At 40.3% G+C, this 23,415-nt stretch overlaps 1 protein-coding gene across 4 annotated transcripts in view; it reads right to left on the bottom strand.

The window, feature by feature from the left end:
• Positions 1–841: 841 nt before the first annotated feature.
• The window catches only part of LOC125234694 (heterogeneous nuclear ribonucleoprotein K), a 40,619-nt gene continuing 18,045 nt past the window's right edge, over positions 842–23,415 (bottom strand). The window contains exons 1-12 of one of the 4 annotated variants that reach the window (XM_048141044.1): positions 21,713–21,733; positions 21,454–21,495; positions 14,418–14,518; positions 12,785–12,841; positions 11,926–11,969; positions 11,367–11,442; positions 11,153–11,275; positions 3,220–3,348; positions 2,677–3,132; positions 2,409–2,578; positions 2,133–2,232; positions 842–1,178 (exon numbers count right to left, since the gene is read on the bottom strand). In XM_048141044.1, coding sequence (XP_047997001.1) covers positions 2,181–2,232; positions 2,409–2,578; positions 2,677–3,132; positions 3,220–3,348; positions 11,153–11,275; positions 11,367–11,442; positions 11,926–11,969; positions 12,785–12,841; positions 14,418–14,507 — 1,197 coding nt within the window. In that variant the 5' untranslated portion in view covers positions 14,508–14,518; positions 21,454–21,495; positions 21,713–21,733 and the 3' untranslated portion in view covers positions 842–1,178; positions 2,133–2,180. Of the gene's footprint in view, positions 1,179–2,132; positions 2,233–2,408; positions 2,579–2,676; positions 3,133–3,219; positions 3,349–11,152; positions 11,276–11,366; positions 11,443–11,925; positions 11,970–12,784; positions 12,842–14,417; positions 14,519–21,453; positions 21,496–21,712; positions 21,734–23,415 lie in introns of those variants that run through there. The other 3 variants (XM_048141042.1, XM_048141043.1, XM_048141045.1) reach the window with 3 other exon arrangements.

The raw sequence follows: 23,415 nt of genomic DNA, 5'->3' as shown, positions 1-23,415 counted from the left end.
CTGTTGTAAGGACGGGAGTAGAGATATTTTTCTTTGTCTAAAGAGTTAAGTGCCATGAAGTGCCATCTACTTTGTTCTAGAATCTATGCAGGTAGACCTCTGGGAAAAATAATTCGCCTACCGTTCCATAGATAGCGCTAAATACACCTTGTATCTAAAAGATGCAGTAAGGTTTATTGTTTTTTAATAACATTCTTAGGTTATCTGTATTTAATTGTATCGACTGTTAGAATATACACCCTGTTTTTATTGAATTCCGTTAACTTTAAGAGAAGGTTCTTTAGATCAAATTTGGATCAAATACAATTAATTTCTCTAAGAAACTAGCGTCTTAACTCTTACGGTTATAGAGTTATTAAAAAATATTGATGATTACTGAACACGTGTGTGACAGCCTTCACCAAATTCCTAATGTTATTTGTTTTGACATGTGCCGTCAATCACTTGACACTAACTTGAATGTTATTCTTAAGGGTCTCTCACACTAATAAATTCATTTATTACGTATGAAAATGATGAAATTTTTTTTTGCGAATTTAACTAAAAGTGATATACAGGCTGGTTCCTGATAATGAACCTAGCAACGTGTCGAATTTAACGGAAAACAAAAAAAACCCACGGTGTATACTAATTCTGCTCATGAACCTCTTAGTATTTGTTATTTTGTACATGGACGTACCCAATGATCCTACTCTAGTTTTATTACAGTAGCATGTAATTTACCTTATTTGGAAATAATCAATTCCTTTTCACTCATATTACTACGTGGGTTATGGTTGGAGCAGAGTTCACTCTCATCATGCAGGTATGTTGCAGAATTGTGACAGTTAAAACAAAACAATTGCAAAATAAACTTTATTATTCTAGTTCTATTTACTTAAAAATACAATCGATGTAACAAATTCCCATCAAATTATTGACACGATCTTAGTAAAATTTGTAATATATATAAATTACGATAAATGCATTCCTCTTACATTAGTCATTATATTGTAATTCACTCTGTAAATAGTTAAATACATAACTGACAAGTGTCACGCGAGCCTCACGGCCTTAAATTGTACATTATTGGTGTTGAGGTGGATCAGTAAAGCTTCAATAGATGGTCTTCTTACGGAGACGACTGCAATCAGAAGTTGCCTCGGCCGCCGCCCAGGCTCGGGTTGCTTTCGTGAACACTGTTAACAGAAAACAGGATGTTAACAAACCCGGCATACAATAGCATAACTATTACACAAACAATAGTTAACCCTCTTTACCGCTTTGTTAGATACAAGAGGCATAGTAGATGAATGTATGAGTAATTGAGTATGACATACTTAAAACTTTTTAACAATTAAAGCTTGGCGCCTTTAATAATCGTTTGGTTTGGTAGTTCTCTCAGCACTGGGTTCTAAAATGGCAAGGTACATAACGCTTCTAGAAATGTTCTTACTTGTACCATAGCAAACGCTTTGCTCGCGTTGAACTTTTGCGCTAAGCACGTAGTGAGTAATTTTAGTGACAAAATCCACGTTAAGTTTGATTGCTGATGAAGTGATGAACTTTAAGTTACGGGGCGGTTAAAATGGTTACTAGAATAAGTTAGATACACAAGTGAATGAAAAACAGAGTATTACACACGTTAGTAGAATTAAGGCAAGTGACAGCATGAAGAAGCTCTTGGTCCGAAGATAGCACCGGTACTTTGTAGGCAGACTGGTGATTTTTTGTTACTGAATCAAACAACAAAATCACTAGTCTTCCATACAACGCACGGCAGACGACTCCCGTTAGTTGACACACCTAAAACAGTGTTATTACCACATTCGTGTTAGCACAAGTGTAGGGGGTTGTTCAGTTGGTTATAGTGAGGATGACAAGTTTAATAATGATACGACGGTAATGAATTATTACTATTATCTACAAACTAGTGATATAAAAGGATTTACGAGAAATATACCCGAGTGTGATACAAGGACTCCTAACCTAACCATGTACTATACGTGTCATATGATCACATGACATGTGCTCCCATATAAAATATAAATGACATAAATAGAAATATACTAAAATAGAATAATTTTATTGTCAAGATCCCTTCGAAATACATATGGAACACTACTCCTACGAATATGTAGCGACTTTTTTACCTGTATTGCAACGACAACGACGTCTCAGTCGAGGCCGATTAGGAAAGGTTACTTTATCTTAGACTTGTTTGGTGCCAACTCAGGGAACTCTTCAAACATTCTAGTACCAAAACAATGCTGTGTTAGTAATGACATGGCTTACAGATTTAGGAAATTAGTGCAGCGGATAATCTAATCAATATGACAGTCAAAAGTAGAACCTATCAAAGAGTGCCTATACATTTTATGCGCAGTAGGTACAAAATTAGCGTATTCAGGTAGAGGGGCGAGTGTTACCTCTGCTGCAGCAGATACTGCGCGGTCTGGATGCGCGCCGGCGTGCCCGTGATGGTGATGATGCGGTCGTTGGAGCCGGGCAGCGGCTCCGCGATCTCGATGCCGGCGCCAGAGTCCGCGCGGATCTTGCGGATGCGCGACCCCGCCTTGCCGATTATCGCACCGGCCAACTGCGAACGACACAAATCGGCATTCTTAAACTGCACAAGGACCTATCACTCAAAAGGATCTCACGTTATACAATCGGTATAATTTTGCGTATACTCACGTCTTTGGGAATGGTGACTTGAGTGGTGGTCTCCTGCTGGTCGCTATCGCCACCGAAACCGCCACCGGCCCCACCTCCGCCGCCCCCGCCACCGCCGCGACCACCAAAGTTGCCGCCGCCGCCGCCCCCGAAGCTTCCGCCGGCAAAGTTGCCGCCGCGAGGGGGGCCGCTGAAGTTGCCTCTGGGGCCCGGGGGAGCGGGCCCCGCGGGGCCGGAGAAGTCGTTGTAGCCGCCGCGCGGGCCGGGCGGGCCGCTGCGGCCCAGCGGCGGGCCGGCGCGCGGCGGCGGGCCGCGGCCGCCGTGCCCGTGCCCGGGGCCCAGCGGCGGCGGCCCGCCTCGCCCGGGGCCGCCGCGCGGGCCTCCGCCCTGTCCGTTGCCGAAGCCGCCGTACTCGTCGGCGTAGTAGTCGTCGTAGTTGTGGGGGTCGTAATTTTGGATGCCCCCCTTGATGGGCACCTGTGAAAGAATGCGATGTAGAATGGGATCCGAGAACGTCGACGGTGTCGCGACACGAAACGGAGTATATACGGCAAATGAGGTTACCTCTCGCACGAGGTCGAGCACCTCGCGCACGGCGGCGGCGACGGCCTCGGGCCCGCCGACCAGCTGCACCACGCGCTCCGTGCTCTGCGGCGCCGGGTTCGAGAATATTTTCAGGCGGGCACCAGTTTTCTGCAAACGACATTTCTTCATTCAGACAATGATCGTCCCGTTCCGGATGCTTTTGTTAAGTACGATGACAAAGGACACTGGGCTTATTTGCGAGATAATAAATTGAATGTAAGGTATACCGCGGGGTTAAAAAATCGCATTCATTCACATGGAATTCCATTGTACGGTATTCGCCGTATCTTGTGAGGGATAGTGCAGGTAGTCTATATCTAATTCAAATGAAATGCAGGGTCGAAGACCGAACACAATGGTCCATTGATGGATATCATGAGAAAATGTAAAGGATAAATAAAAAAAGTTGCTTCCTTTGTTACTTGTATAAAAAAAACTACAATGAAACTTTTCTATTCTAAAGCTCCATATTATATTAATAACTTTAAATAACAAAGTTGATTAAAGTAAGTAGGTAATAGGAAGGTATTTTCTCATCACCTATAGAAATAAAAAAAATGATCCATAAACCTAATTAGGACGCAGCCCCCCAAACAAATTACATAACAGTCATATTTCCATTTATGAGGTGTTCTCACGCCACCTTCCCTGGAGAGCGGATGCGTACCGAGTTGACCGCTGGTGGTGCCGTCCCCGTCAGGGCGGCCGGTGGTGACCGCCGCCTGACAGCGGGCGCGCGCAGGCGCCGCGCCATCGACCCGCGCACGTGCCCCGCACGCACAAACAACACCCGTACACCGACCACATAATCTCATATTTGCAATCACTGATTTTAGGTGCACAATTTGACACATATCCCGAATATGTAGTTCGAGTTTTCATTGTCTTAGAATTGTTAGATGTCACACAGTAATCCAAGAAATAAAAGTAACACTTAAATTCGGGTTTTAAATTAGAGAGGTGCATTTAAATAAAATAGAAATCGCGGCACGAGAGATACACGAATTTAAAACTGCACGGGGTTGAGTGGTGAGCGAACGACCCTTCCCGGCGGGTGGTGGCACAGTGAGTGAGCCGGGCGGCGGCGGCGGCGCCGGGCCCGCCGTGCAACACCTGTCCCCCTCCCCCGCGGGAGCAGTGTCCCCTCGCTGCGCTGCACTTGTGGGGCTCCGGGACTCCGGCACGCGCCACGCCTACGCCACGTAACCACAAAGAACTTTGCCATTTGTCATAAACTTACGATTTACTCGCAAAACAAACTACTAATACAATTATATCGGTAACAGCGCGGTTTCGTTACTTTTTTGTCACACGGGGCCTAATAAGCGTACAGAATAATGTCAAATCAAAAATAAGCATAATTTCAAACAGAAACTGTTCTCCTTTGCTTAATAAAACTACATGCTGCAAAGGCTGTTGTTCTCACAGCATCAACCGCAGGCGAACTGTCGCCCTTAGCGAAAGTATATAAGACTGATCTTCGACTTGTTTACGGATAAAGAGGTATGTAACAGAACTTTGTAAATACGGGGTCAAGAAATTAAATAAGATACATATTTGTTCATAAAGAGGCCAAATAAAAGTTTGTGACCTCAAATATGACGGAATCACGTAGGCAAGGCATCGTTGATCGATAAACATAGATCATTTACCCATTAGACGGAGCACATGTCATACTCGTAGTCTCGTGATTTGTTTTATACCGAACGATAGTGTTGAACTGTTGACGCACACATTTTTAACATGGGATGGAAAGTGCATCCGTGCATTTATGCGTTTGCAATGTGCATATCTTCACTACTTTTAAAAAAACTTGTATCTTCGTCTGTCAATGAAAAGAAAATTGTAGTAAGTATGTATGGAATGCATATAGACTTACTGCGTTTTAACTTTGAGGAGAAGCATGAGATACGAGATTTTTTAAAAGTAGTGACGATATTCAATGTGCGAGTAAATTAAAAAAATATCAGTAGATATGGATGAATCATGTTCAAATCACGAGCAAATCGGAAAGGCATGGTGTACAACTGTGCGACGCACCACGCCGGACGGTGACTATGAATCGTATAATGTAATGGCATGCGGAGTGTAAGCAAGGCGGTCTGTCAATAATGTATCGGATGGAAGCCTTACCGATCGGAGCCGGAAGGGGCTCGCGTGCGCGTAATTGCCGGTGTCACCGCGGCCCGGTAATGAGGGTTAGTAATTACCAGCTAGGTACATACCTAAATGAAATACGCGGTGGCTTCTAACTATGTTTATAATATTACGTTTTATTTTACCTGTGTATAGTACATTATTAACCGTTAAATGCATGGTGATGTATATATGCATCATATATTTGATGGCCCGTGGCTCGATATGTAGCTATCCAAAATCACATTTATTGCTTAATTATTATTTATTATTATTTAATATAGAATTAAATAAATTAAATAATATAATGATTTACAATTTATCATTTAAGGATTAAGATAAAATGGCGGAAAAGTGTGAAAAAACAGGACGATGGCGATTTTTAGTATGTGATTTAGGCAGATTTTTTCGGAGTTAGTAATTAGTTTATGTTTAAACATTTTATCATAAAGGTTTCACAAATAGTGTACCTTTTTAATAGTAGTATTTTTTTTTAAATAAAACTTACCAATTACGATATATTTATATAAATAAGATTTTGCCTATTTAACTCTTAACACTGATTTAGTATAAAAATCGTTCTTTTTTTTTCCAGAGTCAGAAAACCATTGTCTATCACATATATTAATATCTCGTTAAAGGAAAAATTCATGCATTTAAGGGTTAAGTGCTTTTTAATTTAAATTCTGAATAAGTCACTAAAATCGCCTCCGAGTCCTTGCTGCAGAACTGCTGGCTGGTGTAGTCACTTAACGGTAACGGTAACGGTAAAATCCGTTTACAATATTTTGTCACAATCAGCTGCTGATTTAAAAACAGCAGTGAAGAAATATGCATGATAGTTCTGGTAACTTGTATTTTCGTATGTATGGATTTATTGCACGACTGTAGGTACCATAACGTAAACGCATTTCTAATTGTGTTTTGAACTTTTAACTTCGTCTAGTAATTACGTTTCATCGCGTATTTCAAAATTGACGCACTTTTTCAATTCATCTTTGAAATATAGTTCAAATAATTTTCTATGCGTATTGTCAGCTAGTATTTTTTACCGAGTACAGTATTTTTTGCTCCACCTATTTCCCTATAGGGGAGGATGTGGGGGTCACAAAAAACCATTTCCCGGCGTAACCCGAGCCGGCGCGAACGCAGCCGCGTGCTTCCGATTCAAAGGGAAACGATCGAACCTCGGGTGACAATCCATGCCAAGCATGGCACCGGACGTTGGAAACGGACCAGTATAAACGTGACCGTATTCCGATATAGACAGTTTGGACCGCGAGGTAAAGTTTAAATGGATTGTGTACTGGACTCGCAAGAAGATAATGGGAATACAGTAGCCTCTAGATACACACAAGTGATATTCATTATTTATTAAAAAAAAAACTTACAAAACATCGTTAGGCCGCTGCTCTATTGTAAATGGAAATTCAATAGTAGTAGCGAAGTCGAAAAATTCGGAATTACTTCGCTAGCTTTTCGTCGACTATTTGGATAGGCGAAAAACAATGACACAAATAGCGCCGTATAATAAAAGTGCATCATATAAGCTGTAATTATTTATTCCGCCTACTCGTGATAATATTTTGTTAAGTGTTATAAACTAGAACCACATCCAAAGCCCGCATATTCTGCCAGCCCGCTAAAGCTGCGGAAACTGTTCTAACTTTCCTGTGGAAAGTTTCGAGCGTACTGTGGGTACTAGACGGTTGCTCAAATTAAAGTTAACTTTTGTAAGTGCTCTCGAGCACGTTAATCGACCGAGAAGCACTCCCGACTCACGTTTCTCGATGGCAAGGATTAATGATACGGTGTACCTGCCCTTTTGCCAAATCTTGTTTGTAAGTCGGGAATCTTTTGTTTGAAATCTATACTGAGATTAATTTCGGGCGGTTTGAATGGATTGCCATAAAACGTTCAAAGAAAAGGTCAGATATATTAAAATTGGTCTTCTGAGTTAGGTTAACTCTTTGTAGAGATTTAGCTTGCGTCGGCACAAAAGGTACCTACCTAATACACAGATAGGTACAACGTATTAGACCCGTCTGAAACGTCGCCGTTCATTTGAAATAACACCATACCTGCATACCTGTTGTTAATAAGATTTGAATTGGAACGGAAACTTAGCTGATGTGCTAAAGGTTAATCTAATTGTTTTAAAATGTTACTTGAAGGATAGCATCTGTGGGTCACCTGCGCGTGTACCTGGGCGGGTAATCGCGCTAGGGGCAGCATATGTCGTGTACGACGTCGCGCTTTGTGCAAGGCGTGGGTATGGGTAGAGCATGGGCCCCAGGTGCGCGCGTTTTTGTGCGGCCTTCCGGCGGCTGCGCGCGCACCTGCCGGCGCAGCTGCCGTCGCCAGCACGCGCCCGCGCCGCCGACAACTAGCCCATCGTACGAAAACCTCCTCTAGACGAGAGCTATTGTAATTCGTTGCCAATCAATAGTGCTTAATATTATTTTCCCCTCACTAGCTCGGAAACACGTGTTTTGTCCTTTAATACCAGCGGCACAGAATATATAATAGTACAAGTACAGAAGGCCCACTGTTTTGATGTTCACGAAATGCCGCCTTTTTAAATGCCTACAAAATTCTAACAAAGAAACGAGCCGCACGTGCGCAGCGTCGGAGGATAGGGTTGCCTATGGTTTAAAACGCATTAATTCTCAGATAAATAGTTATACTATATATTCAAGTCTTGGGTACTTTCTAGGTATATATACCGTATTCATATATTTTTGTTACAGCCTTCAGCATCACAAGCCTTATTGAACTTTTCCGTTGGACTTAATCAATAAGACCAGTGTAATATTGTCCTATTTTATTCATGATGTCTATTTAACTAAGCATTATTAGCCATTCCACATGTGGACATCGTATATGAACCTTGAAAAAAACTCGCTACGTAATGTAACAGAAAGTGCGAACCCCTGATTAGGCCGCGAACTCGCGGCCGCCAGCATGTACTTTTAGCGCGGCGATAGAATCGCGGAGTGAGCTGCCCCTGCCAGCGGGTAAAAACGCATTTTATCCACTAGTGGGTAAAGTAATTTGACCTTGAATAAAGTCAAATTAACTGCTTTAAAATTGATAAGTTGGTTAATCTAGTAATAAAGATGATTTACCACCTGTGGAACTACTGGAAGCAGTGATAAACGCATTTTTTGCGTTGTAGTTTCCTCGCTATAGTGAGGGGAAAAGTTTTGTGTTACACTCGGGTGCAAATGTATTTTACTTCTCGTGTGTTAAAAAACTCGCAAGTTCAGGATTCTATTCTCGAACCACTCGCTTCGCTCGTGGTTCAACTATAGAATCCTTTCACTTTCTCGTTTTTCAATTCCACACGCGAAGTTAAAATACACCTTTACCCCCTTGTATAACAAATAACTATTGTCGTTGCTTCGAAAAACATGCTGCCTCTTTATCTGTCTAGGCTAAATTTCATCAGCCAATGAAATTGAGCCATACCTAAAACAAAGTTCTTGCGTTTTGCTTGTGGTATGTTTCACAGTCATTGAATTAGGACTATTTTAGCGAGAACAATAAGTTGAGACCTAGTTTTATTTCCTATTTTAAAGGCTATCTGTCTTGCGGTGGATACGCTGTAAGCTTACGACAGCTTTCTATAGTTACAAATTTGTCTTGTTAATCTTTGAATACAATTTTCAAGTATGTAGTGTGTCAAAGCGTACGAGTAGGTACAAGTAAGCCTGTTGCACGATTTATATAATTTTGCTTTCTAACAAAGGATATAAGTATAACAAAGCCATGAGAACAGCTGATAGCAACAAAAAGACATCAAAATAAAACTCACTGCCTACTTCCCGTCGAGATTTTTTGTTATTTCGTTCAGGTAAAGAAGATCGCTTCTGAAGAAACATTATAAACCAACACTAGTAAAACGTCTTATAGTCAAACTACAGTACTGGACAAAATTCTTCATACACCGACATATAAAATAAACTTTCTATCATAATTTCTTTACCCTTAAACTTAACATCACAGTTGTATTGGAAAACTTTTAACTAATTTCATGGCGTACAACATACAGACAATAACATATCAATGATCGTACAATTATTTTTTTACATGAGTATAAATATAAATATCAGTACTTTTGGCTCTGGACGAATTTGATCATACAGTAATTAAAATACGAATGAAATGCAATGTAGTAGTGTGTATGGCTGTCATCTGCTTTAGATATCCCTGATTGTCTCTGAGGAACATTTTATGTTAGAAACTGAAAGTATTTATCTAACCCAAGCTTTTTCCTGTGTGTCTACTGAAGTAGGCAAAGTGGGTATAATTCAGAATGACATTTGATATTTTCTTTATTTTTCCAAAAACTTCCTTAAATTTTGGCTTGGATTGATTACATGAGACTATGTTAGCCATTCAAGCTATTCATTCCTATTAATCATAACAAACGCATGAGATATACATCTTTCAGCCATCGCCCGTCTGAATATATATGAAAAGATGACTGAAAGAAAATACTAGTATGTCTATTTCATGCGTTCGTTGTGATTCATAGGATTAAGTAGCTTCAATGGCTGACATAGTCTCATGTTATCAATCCTAGCCAAAATTTAAGGAAGTTTTTGGAAAAACAAAGAAAATATCAAATGTTATTCTGAATTATACCCACTTTGCCTACTTTTGTAGGCACACAGGAAAAAGCTTGGGTTAGATAAATACCTTCAGTTTGTACCTGAAAATGTTCCTCCGAGACAAGCAGCCATATCTAAAGCAGATGAAAGCCATACACACTAATACATTGCATTTCATTCGTATTTTAATTACTGTATGATCAAATTTGTCCAGAGCCAAAAGTACTAATATTTATATTTATACCCATGTAAAACAATAATTGTACAATCATTGATATATTGTTGTCTGTATGTTGTACGCCATGAAATTAGCCAAAAGTTTTCAACACAACTGTGATGTTAAGTTTAAGGGTAGAGAAATTATGATAGAAAGTTTATTTTTTTATGTCGGTGTATGAAGAATTTTGTCCAGTACTGTATATACCAAAGACATTTATATCTACTACGAGTAGGTACTAAAGCGATATGTGCGCCGCATTGTATCTATTTTGTGATGGAAGTTATAGAGTTATAGCTATCGCACGTTTTATCCTTTTCCTTATATCCGCAATAACTCTGAAAATACCGAAATAAATTACACATATGAAAGAAAAAGTGACAAAGGCCTCTAGTGCCTGAGGGTGGAATCGAACCAGCGTACTCTGCAATCGCGGCAGATGCCTGTTTATCCGCTCGGCCACCCAGGTCACAGTTGCTGAGATCGAAATTATCTCTCATAATTATGATTTATTTCGGTTTTAATTTATATAGGTATATAGTGGTGTGGCTACTTTAAGATAGCACGTTGAAATATTTTCAATAGATTATAATTTGACTTGTGTTAATTAGGACTCTGAAAATACATCATAATTATCACGTCCCTAAATGTTCTCCCTAAAATGGTATTGACGTCAAGTATAAGTAAAATAACATCTTAACATGAGCAGTATCTTTTAAAACATCCGCCCGATAAATAGATAAAAGCTAGAGATCAACCAAGGCAGCTGCACTCGCATCTGCTCCATCCCGAGCACCACGTGGTACAAATATCGACATACTAAAAAATATTCCGAAATAACTGTACCCAACTCCTTAGCACATTATTATAAGCCTCTGCATCTGCTCGCTAAGCGCGCTCCTATCAATTATGACTGCTTTGAAAAGGTTAAATACCGTCTTACCTCTCGCAATTCCTTTATCTTGGCGCCTGCTTTGCCGATCACGCAACCCGCTCGACTCTGGTGGATGAGTAGACGGACGTCGAGATCTTCATCGCTGTTTCCTCCCTTATGCGGACCACCAGCCTGTTATAACATAGTAATGATGGTCAGTTTCAATGCATGGTATATAATTATGTACTTGTTTACCTAAGAAAACACCGCAAGTGAAACTTACATCAGCCAAATTGGGAAGAATATCTTTCACGATATCCAAAATGGTATCCACTTCCGGTGCTGCTATGGAGAGTACCCTGAAAAAACGCCGTGGTTAAAATTTTGCCGCAGTTGAGTATACATCACAACACAATACAATATCAAACAACGTATCAAATCAACGGTCAGGGAGGTCTGTTTGCCGGGTGGGATATGCACGGGAAGTATGATGGCGATGAAATATTGATGGCGAACAACGCGCAGGAATCAGAACGATCGGAGTGGTCCTGTGCGGAGAGAAATACCGAGTGATGGGATAAAGTCCTAGGGAACGCTTGTAGAACAACTAGTGTTGCGGGAGAACGTCGCTCGACAGAGACGGGGTCGTTCTGTGTGAGAGTGCATCGTCCTGCGGAGTGTAATGATAGGGACGGGTGGTCGAGACGGGATGAAGCACCTAGCGCCGGGTGATAGCGGCCAAAACACGATCCGACACCTGACTGTTGACGAGCGAGCGCAAGCGCCGCTCTTCTCGGGCTTTATGAACTTTGTTGAGAGTAGATGTTGACGTTATAGTTTACCGTTCGGGGCCGGGGCAATCTGGGACTGTTATAGAGGCTTTGTACTGCGTGGCGGGGCGGCGGGTGCGGGGCAGCGGCGTCCGGCGGGGCGGGACCGGCAACCAAGACTCGCTGTAGCGGCGCACCGGCCGTCTCGGGGCGCCCGCCGCGCGCCCACTGGCAGGGCCAGCGAGGTCGCGTCGGGCGCCGAGAGCCGGCCGGTGCGCCGCCAACACGCCAAGGAGGCGTGACGGGGGCGCTAAAACCTGCAACTGGCTGCCGGGGGGTTATTCTGTCAACAGCCTACGGACGAGCCGCTGGCGCGGTGTCCGGTGGCCGTGAGGACCACCGGCTCGCGCTTGTTTTATTAATCTCAGGTGTTACGCTCTACTCGAGACGGGTGATGTTAGCATTCGAGGCGAATTTAGAGAGGTCAAAATGCGAACATCACCGAATAGATCAGGAGACATGGGTCTGTTTTCTTGTTGTGTGTTTCCACTAGATTATTCTTAACTCAATAGTCATATGTTTTACTGTCGTAAGGTTTGTGTTAACTGTTAACCGACCTGTAGTAAAAAAAGGTTAGTGGTGTATTAATACATCTTACTTACAATGTATAACCTATAGTGTACGGAAATTGATGAAAATAAAATTACAATAATTGTTCATACCGTATTATCTACTACCTGTTTGCACAGTCAAAATAAATTAGACTAATCATAAAATAAATAAATGATGGTTGATTAAAATATAGAAACTATTAAATCTCTATACTTATGTAGAAGTTACAAGTGCACACTAATTTAGGCGATATTTACGTAGTAATTTCTGACACTATTATTACACTTTGTGATTCCTTGGATTAATGCTAAATACTGACCTGGCTTCTCAATCTTGATATGTTTGTGCCTCCTTTGCCGATGATAGATCCAGCTACCTGTCATAACATTGTAATTTAATTACAGGGTAAACAATCACTGCCCAATTATCTTATACCTACCGCAAACGAGCAATTCTTGTATATTTACTTATATATACCGACGATCTCGAAAACCGCTCTAACGATTTCGGTGAAATTTGTTAAGTGGGGGTTTTCGGGGGTGAAAAATCGATCTAGCTTAGCCTTAGGTCCCGGAAAACGCGAATTTTCGAGTTTTCATGCGTTTTTCTTTCGCGTTAGTAAACTCAAAATATGGTCGCTAATTTCGTCGTTCGCGCATCGGTGGCGCGTAGCTCCGTCGTAACAGGGTCGGGCTAATATTCGCAGACACGTAACAGGTTGACACCTGGCCTGGGTTTCGAATCCCGGCTAGAAATAAAGTTTTGTTTTTTTTTTTAATTTATAGGAGCTTCTTTTTTATCTTACGGTGTGATATAATAAAATAGAAACTATGTATGTATACGCTATCGGGTACCAAATATATCTAATAGTCAAATTCATTAAAAAATACTTAATGTAAATCCATTAGCCAGTAATAGCCACTAATATTATATCTCCGTAACACCCGAATGCCAAGAATCCTTAAATTGTAATGATATTTTTAGCTCCAAGTGAGAAACTATCGAGTGATGTTATGACTTATGCCCTTAAATTCGAAAATTTGTAATAAATTGTTTAACTGTCTTTCTTATTCTAATAAAATGTATTACTAGGAACACTAACAGTAAATAGGAGTCGTAAAGGAGAGGCTGTGAGCTCAAGTATTTATCAATATTGATTGAGCAATTAACTAGTTAATTAATTAATTGGTTACTATAATAGTAATAATGCACAAAACTTTATTAGCTAAATAGGTGCACGGCAAAGCTAAGCTCATTCATATAAGCTGTTAGCTCATCTCTGTCGAAACTACATCGAACTATTTAGCATGTGGAATTATTGCATTTTAATGGAGTTATACCGTCTGTCTCTGGCTGCGAGTTTCACATTGTTACAAACTTACAACTGCATCAGCATGGACAAGTAGGTAGATTCAAATACTGTACTAAGGATTTGTATCTGTTCTATTTAACTTATGTACAGTGTTGTACATTATTTAATTTCAAGTCACAGTCAAGATATTCAACTTCGATACGAATGTGTAATCCATTCACGATCTTATTGTATAGGTATACCTAATATAAGGTCGTGTTGTACATATTATTGGCACTTTTTTCGTTACCATACTACCTTCATTAGTAGGTCGTAAATTCAAGCCAAGGGTCAGGTCAAGTGCATGTAGTGCCAGGCTTAATGGCGGGTTCCGTACTTCAAACGATACGAAAAATGTATACAGAAGGTAAGCACCTTATTTTTTATAAAAAAAGAGAAGGCTGTGGCATAAAGGTAAATTGACGGACAGAGGGACGTGACGAAATTGAAAACTTGGTTGATTGTTTGCTTTAAATTTGACCTAGCTAGGGTATTCGAAATGGATAGGTAACATAGTCAGAAGGTTCCTCTGCTGAAGTCCTCTCTACCGGCGGCGCCGGTTATCCCTTTCTTAGTCTGTGATGATTATGAGTATTCTTACCTTGCTAGGTATAAGGAAGGTAACTTCGTCGTCGGGCTGGCGGTGCCGCTTCATGGCAGGCCCGTCGTCGCCGTACGCGTCTCTCTTCATCGCGATCGTATCTGGACAAACAAATTAAACCATATAAGCGCTTTACTTTTTTTTTTACAAAAAACGAACGGCATCGGCAGAGAGCATTTTATCTTGCACTATTATTGTTCTAAGAAAAACTGCAGCACAGAATGATTACACAGTACAATAAATCCATTGGGCTTTAAACTTACTAAGAAGATTATTACAAATTATTTAGAAAATAATTACACAAAAAACCGCCCAAGTGCGAAAGGTACTCGCGTTGCAAGGGTTCCGTACACTACAAGAAGGGCTTTAGCGCCTCCTTTTTAGTAGGAACTTAAGTCATTTTTGCGAATAATCGATATTTTGAACAAAACGAAACAGAAATGAGTTTATTATAGATTTGGTAACTCCTTGCAGCGGCAGTGAGCGAAATTTGTAATTTGAGTTTTTTCTTTTAAGTCCGACTTACGCTTTACTGTAGATTTCTAATAGGTTTTCCTGTAATCTATAGATTGAAAACTATCTCGTGTATTTTTTTGAAAATTTTACGCTTAGTAGTTTCGGAGAAGGGGGGGGGGGGTCATTTTTTACCTATTTTCTTAAATTACTAACTAAAAATTATTAAAAATATATTTTTGAAATACTTATAAAAAGCTCTTTCATTTGATATGTAACACAATATAGTTCTAGAAACTTTGATTTTTAATTTTCACTTTTACCCCCCAAAAGTGGCCCCTATAATTGAATTTTCTTAATTTAAATTACATGTCCATCTTTGGGTCACAGGTTTACATGTGTGCCAAATTTCAAGTTAATCTGTTTGTTACTTTCGGAAAAAATTGGCTGTGACAACGGACAGACAGACACACGAGTGATCCTATAAGGGTTCCGTTTTTCCTTTTTGAGGTACGGAACCCTAAAAAAGAAGATTATTACAAATTATTTAGAAAATAATTACACAGTAAATGAAAAAACACAACTAACATTGATATGACGAGTAGATACACCCAAAACAGAAAGCTACGAGTGCATTCAACAACCATTTCTGCTATATTATTCGAATAAAATTTAAATTGAATGCAATTAAATTGAAAGAATGTAAGATACTTAGCATGTATCCCAGATCAGAAACAAGAACGAAGCGTAAGTGCACAATTATCGTAAATATTGAAATGGCTATGGCGTACCACGTGGAATTCGTTTACGGGGATAGAAATAGAGCCATTAACAGCGTGCGGTGGCTTCTATATCAGCACTGGACTGGTAGTACTCGAGTCGAGGGCCTGTCGCGAGCTGTTCAGCGTATTCGCGTACAAGTACCTTATTATAACAAGAGGTAGCGCTATGTAGCCCAAGGAACATGGTTTTCACCTAAATTTACAGTGAACATTTTGTTTACTTTTCGATGGTTTCCGGTTCACTTGAACCTAAACTCAAATTTATTGCATAGTACAACATAAAGTCAAAAACACATATTCTTATATAAACATAAATTCAAAATAGCCTAACACCGAAATACCCAAGTCCAAAACAACCTAAAAGTCTAAACTCAAAACAAACTTATCTCTATTATTAATACTAAACTCGAAAATTGCGGAATGCTCTCCATATACAAACTTCCACCCCCCATGTTAGGGAATTAGGGAGTTAGGCAGCGTTCCCACTTATGCGTCGCGTGTCTCGGGGCGCGCAAAGGGCGTCCGCGCCACGCCACCTGAGTGTAATTCAAAAAGCGTCTCCTCAGTACATTTTGTATAGGAAGGACGTAAGGCGCGCCGCCAAGCGGCGCGGCGCGCGCCCCGCCGCCGCCACGCCACCTGGGGCGCGTCTTACGTCTTTCCTATACAAAATGTACTGAGGAGGCGTTTTTTGAATTACACTGAAGCGGCGTGGCGCGGACGCCCGTTGCGCGCCCCGAGACACGCGACGCTCTGGTGTGGCCGGTCACTTAGAAAGAGATAATAAGTAGCCTATGTTACTCTCCATCCCTTCGACTATCTCTAATTAAAAAATCATGTCAATTCGTCGATCCGTTTTGCCGTGAAAGACGGACAAAAAAACAGACACACACACTTTCCCATTTCCCATGGACAAATGTAACTCCGTATTGACGGATAAAGTCTAAGAAAAAAACGTACCTCAAAGCCATAGAGATAAAGGTACGGTGACCTAGATGGCGTTACACCTTTGGGGAACGTTCGGCTAGATGGCGCTAATATTTAATATTTGACATTTTAACACATCAAGCTAACCTTAGGGTACAGACGGAACAAGTTTATTATGGAAAACTATATAATTAATTATTTAATTTCGCTATGCCGACCGGCCTGATGGTCGTGGTTGACGTAGTCGGATATTTCGTTAGTTTTTTGCGGTTTGCTTTATTACGTGCCTATTGGCACTACTGACATTGGTCAGTGCGGGCAAGACCGGCATACTTTATTTGAAATAAAGTTTGATTGGATAAAACTCGGCAATTAAAGTAGTCTGGAGTAATCCGCATGGTCCCATGGGCTAACAAATATTATATTTAACAAAGCTGTTATATAGGTCCAGAACGACTACATACGGGGCACATTTAAGACCGCTTCTATTACCGACAAGCTGAAGGAGGGCAGATTGCGATGGTTTGGCCACGTCATGCGACGAGAAGACACCCACACTGTCCGCAAGGTGCTCGATATCCCCAATCCACCCAAAGGAAGAGAAAGACCGCCCGCCACGTGGTGGTCCAATGTCCAGAGACCTCAAGCAACTTCACCAACCACGACAACTCGGGACAGAGCGTCTTGGCGCCGCGCCGAGCCATAAGGAGGCCCGACCCCTATTAGCGAGCTGGGACCAGGGACAGAGAAAGAGACAGAGACAAAGCTGTTATAATACTTTGGTGAATTAAAGTAAACTTATGTGATACAAATCTCTTATTTCTCATTATTTTAGACAAACAACAAAAACAATCTACCTAACCTTGTATAGTACCGGGAATCTTGATTCCCATTTTGTAACCAGTTACGTATTGGGCCAGAGTAGTACCGTTTGGTAACTAAGTTTTGTAACTGGCTACAAAATGAGAATCAAGATTCCCGGTTTGTAGCCGGTTACGTATTGGGCCAGCGTGGTACCGTTTGGTAACTAAGTTTTGTAACTAGCTACAGAACGGGAATACAAAATTCCCTGTTTGTAGCTGGTTACGTATCGGGCCCGAGTTACTGATCGGAGTTTCTACCAAATGGAAGCTAGGACGGTGTACATACGGACAGAGCGAAACTTTTAAGGGTTCCTAGTCAACCTAGTTTGCAACGAAACCCTTAAAAATTACAGTTACAATACGCTATATTTTTTCCCGTTTGGAAGCTGGTTACCAACCATGGCTACGAATCGGTAATGATTTAGTCTCATTTTGTAACCAGTTACAACACGGGATTATTTTTCCCGTTTCGAAGCCGGTTACCAAACTTGGTTACAAATCGGTAATGAGAAAGTCCCAATTCGAAGCTAGTTACGAATTGGGATTTTTTTCCCGTTTCGAAGCTGGTTACCAATTTTTAGTTACGAAACAGTACTAAAGGTGTTGAACTCTACGTTCGAGTTCGAAATACGAATCAAGTTTATTGTTAACTAGTGCTCGTCCTAGGGATATATACGAGTATTGGAGACCAATGGATTAAGGATGAAAAACTAGTATACCTTCGGAGGTATAAGAAGCGGTAGATATATAAATACAAAAGTTATATTCAGTAGACGGTCTTCCCGACACTGATCTTATTACAAAATGTCCTACTCATTCACATATAAGACTTTTTTTAATACTTTGTCTACTACAAAAATGGCTACAAAGTAACATAAACCTTTAATTATTATCGTGGATAGGGCTAGTCCTTGCAACCGGTTGACGAGAGCTAGAAACAAGGGACAGGAATGACAGGATGCAGGACGCGCCGGCGGCCCGGCGGCGCCCGGCTGCTATCGATCCCGCTACATTAATTACGGATTGATTACTAACCTACATTATGTGTTGTTTGAAAGCCGAAGATATTAATTTACCGGTTAACAATAATAAGAGCTACAGGAAAGTGTAATTAGACATCGTCTAACAACCGCACAACGTGGCAACTTTTGCTTTATAATTAGCAAATTTCTTTTGTACATTAAAGTATATGTTGCACAGTATTGAGATGATTTTAAGATACGAATTTGGGGGGTTTTATAAAGTAGAGACCAAATCAATGGGCAGCACAACATCCAACGATCAAAATCAACCCACAGACAGCAGGACATTTGTGAAATCGATAAAAAGCCGCATTTACCGATATCATTAAAGTACGTAGCTAGCAGTTTCCAGCTAGCGTGTTGAGCTGCCAACACGACTGCAGTATGCCGCAATCCCTCACTATTCTCCTGTGCAGGTGACGGCATATTTTATTTTTTATTTTTCAAACACGTTTTTCAATTTAATGCAATTCGAGGCACACCTATACAAAAATTTATTAGATTTTCGTTATTTCTTAAGTACGTTAAAACCACGAGAGCGGGTCACATACTCGTATTTTAGCAGCAAGAATGGCTGACGAAAGCAGAATCAGACAAATTTAGGAACGTGACGAAAAACGAACGAGATGAGAAGAAACGAATGAATGTAATTATTCCACTAAACTAAATAAATTCAAAAAATCAGAAAGCGCTGATTGATAACTTTTGGGCACTGAATTTTCGGTGAAAACGTAGTTTGTGCTGCAGTCAGTTTTACGGAAATATATCAATTAGCAAAACAAGCACGTTCTCTTGCACCGAACATAACACATGGCGTCAAAATTGTAAGTCCTCGTAAAAACAAGCAATTTCAGTGCCAACGTATGGTAATAGGGCGTCTGCCGGCAGCAGGTGCCGGGGGTCACTGACCCTTCGCAGGTGCCGCTCGCAATTCGCGACCGCACCAAAGGGTTACTACAAAATCTGAAAGTTTCAGCTATCACTGTCAGTCACTTGGGTAGACTTGAGGTCTATTAGGTTCATCTGATGAGTTGAAAACTTGAAAGGTCGAGTACTCTACTACAGCAACGAGTGCAACTATCAAATTTTCTTCAACAGTGTCAACTCTCGTTGTGTATCAAGGTGGAGCTGCTAAGTGACAATCCTCCACGCTCTATATCGTAAATATCTTTCTATCGTTCTGGCTGGCCTATTAGTGCGACAGAGCTAGTTACGTTTTATTCGCCATGAGATGTTTTTTTTTTGTAGTATCCCTACTACAGTATTCTATTCAAGATCGAGCATGATATAACCAAATACAAAACGCTGTATATTCGAAAACATTTTTTCAGAGGGGAAATGCATTACGCATACCACCCAGACGCGGGGACGGGCCTGGGATGGTTATGTGGGACTCCCTAGGCTAATGAGACCTATAGCAACCCATGGTTTACCCACTAAAACCCCTCTGCCGTCACGATTTCTATTATATTGGTAGATTTTCGGCAATATGTATTCTAAATTAGAATAGAATTTCTAATATTGGTATGGTAGATAGATAAAATTTATATAATATGTCGTCTATGTATTTGTATTTTATATTGTTTTAAAACTAAAACGTGTTTTCGACAAGAAAAAAATTGAGGGATAGATACTTGTAGGTATCTAAAATTATAAGCTAATAAAGCATCTGCATTCTGCATTTATGTGATCCACTCGACATACCTAATAGCAACCCTATATAGGAATCAGGTAGAGACGATTAAAAGCGTGTTGGAGATCGCCGAGCCTGCGCAGCGGCCGTGCCGCCGGCAGGTGTTCCTGCACAAAGACGAACCTCCAAAAAACGTGTAAAAAAACTCGATCAGCCTTGATCAAAATGTCTCTCTACCAGCTGTCGCAAACATTTTTTGCTACGCCACAATTCGCCCCTGCCTCTTGCTCTGCAGTAGGTGGAACGTATAGAGGACAAAGAATTTAGTTGCCATGACAGAAAAGAAAACTATGACTTTTCAAAATAGTTCATTTGTTGAGAATATACAAGTTCTACAATTACAAAAGGAGTTATCGGTATGCCAAAGTCTGGCGAACGGAAATGAAATTAGCATTTCAGCTACCCCCTTTCGGCAAGTCGACAAGCTTAATTGAACCCAACGTTAGCCTGTTTTCCCCGTTTCTGTATTCTCTATGTGTAATTAATAAAGTCCATAGCAAAGATGGTTTAGTTGCCGATGTCGAGCAATTGAAATGTATTTGATTGATTAAATTGATCACGCCAAAATAATGTCATCTAAATTAAATTGTAATTTGCGTGCGTAAGAGCCTAAGAGGGTGTGTGAGGTGTGTGAGTGTAAGGTGATAAAAGTTTTATATGCAGGTCTGCAATAGTTTTACCTGGAAGTAGGTGTCATTAGTTTCAACTGTTCAGAGTCAGCTTATTGTTATTTTAAATACTGGTTGTAATTGGTTGAGATACTTGAGATCATTTTTGAGAGGAAGCTTTGTACTATCAGAGCTGAAAGCGCGAGGGGCGTGGAGGCTTAACAATAATAATTTCCGCTCTGAAGTTAAATATGACATATGTGAAATTAAGTCAGGTGACAATAGACTTGAGTAGACTTAGTTAAAGCCAGTTATTAGGTCAGAAATGAGAAATAAGTGAGTTGCACCGTAAGTTTACCAAAATCATTGGGTAAGTGCACCAAAGAGCTATACTCGAATGATGGCATTATAGAAGTAGAACACTCACTAAAAATGTGACACAATAGTATAGTAGTGAGCGCTCCAAATCATGAACTTGTGCAGTGGGTACTATAAATACAAGTACAAGTTACGAGTAACTTCTGGAAAATTTAAGATGTTTCTCTGGAAGCGATTTATGTAAGAGTTCCGAATTCTATCTTCTTAATGACTAGGATCCCCAAAAACTCAAGTCAAAGTAGAAATATGTACGAAAAAAATAAACAAAGAAAGTTAAATAATTGATCAACACGGGTACTTAAAAACTTACCTATATTTTAATAAGATGATCGCAATGGTTGGCTGATCAGACCTAGAACAACGAACAGTGCATCAATTAATTTTATGCCCTAAGCAATTTCAGTGAAACGTGTGTCGGTTTCAGGTCAAATGTGCCACTGACATAGTGGTTGTCAAAATTAAGAGATTCTAATTATCATCAGAAAACATAGAAACGGCTTATAGACGGCCGATAATTTGTAAGGTTTTTGTCTGTAGATGTAACAAATATAGCAGAATAATAGCCGTACATTGTTGAAAAGCGCATGTCGTAATTGGGTGTCGCGTGGGGCAATATGCACCTGAATAGGGCGTCCTAACGGGCAGGCTCGCGCGAGGGAACTGGCGACGACCAGAGGCCGCGCGGGCGTTAGTAGGCACCGGCGAGACTCCGGGGCGCCGGCGGGGCACATGCGCACCAGCAGCCTCGTCGATAACCCCCGCCTCTCATTGTGCCCCGGAAACGACGACTTAACGACTCACTCCGCAAGACACCCTCAATGTTCCATTTCCAAGATAACTACACGACGAGCTTAGCACAGCCTGTGACACCACAATATTGATGAGGTTTCGAGGGATGATTGTTTGGCTTTGGACCTCTTTATCCTTCGGTTTACCTATTTATTGTGCTTTCGTTCTATTTGATCATCTAAACTTGCGGTGTGATTCCAACTGCAAATCTAGCTGTATAATAAAACTTTCAGACTTGACGGTGACACCTACTTACTTTAAAGAGTTTTTAATCCAATCATGAATCCAACACGTGGCGGATACCGCAGAAATAATTTTAACACTATAGATATAAAAATACAGAAGAACTCAGAAATGAGCCAGTTTTTGAAGGTTTTGAGTCTAAGAAGCTTCTTAGTAAGAGTTAAAGACCTTTCGAGTGCTCTTGTCCTCTAGCGGATTTGAATAACTTTGACCAATGGATGTTTTTATTTCTTGCTGTTACCTAACCTACAGAACTTTTTTTAGGAACAATTTAGATTTCCCTATCATTATCTTCCCACGGTAAATAGATGAGTTTACCTACTCTAGAAAATATCTACGTCACAAAATATTTGACGTTACGAACAAATATTAGACCAGTCCAATATAAGTTGCATGCGACCGAGTCGTTAGCTGTCAATGGCGGCGTTAATGCTCGCCTCTGAGTTCACTTAACAAATTGCCCACAAAGCGGCTAAATGATTGTTGTTTTTTATTGCTATATATAAGACCAAGCAGTGGTTATATCAACCCTTCCTAATATCTACTAAATAATACCTAATTACCTACAGAATAATAAGAACAAGTCCATGAGTGGCCCGTTTATGACTCTACATTATTTTCTTGAAATTTATCAGTTTTAACATATGTATTAATTGGATTTAAAAAAGCATGAAGCGTAAGTTCGAGAATTTCTAAATATGCAAAATCATTACATAACACACTTAAAATTTAAACCGAAACGGGACTTAACTACGAATCACGCGTACGGTCGCTGAGAAATCTCTTTTCCCGTCTCAGAGAAATAACGCCGTCGTCGATACGTCAGAGGCCAGACTTAAAACTTAAGTCTCATTTCAAATTGATGTAAAAATCAAGAGATTTTAAATAAATAATTAAACACATAACCACACATTACGATACTGGTGCGTCCTACCCTACAGTACTGGACAAAATTCTTCTCATACACCGACATATAAAATAATCTTTCTATCATAATTTCTTTACCCTTAAACTTAACATCACAGTTGTATTGGAAAACTTTTAACTAATTTCATGGCGTACAACATACAGACAATAACATATCAATGATCGTACAATTATTTTTTTACATGAGTATAAATATAAATATCAGTACTTTTGGCTCTGGACAAATTTGATCATACAGTAATTAAAATACGAATGAAATGCAATGTAGTAGTGTGTATGTCTGTCATCTGCTTTAGATATCGCTGATTGTCTC

The sequence above is a fragment of the Leguminivora glycinivorella genome, chromosome 16 (assembly GCF_023078275.1).
Source record: "Leguminivora glycinivorella isolate SPB_JAAS2020 chromosome 16, LegGlyc_1.1, whole genome shotgun sequence".
Taxonomy (NCBI): domain Eukaryota; kingdom Metazoa; phylum Arthropoda; class Insecta; order Lepidoptera; family Tortricidae; genus Leguminivora; species Leguminivora glycinivorella.
This window is presented reverse-complemented; position numbering and strand designations above follow the sequence as displayed.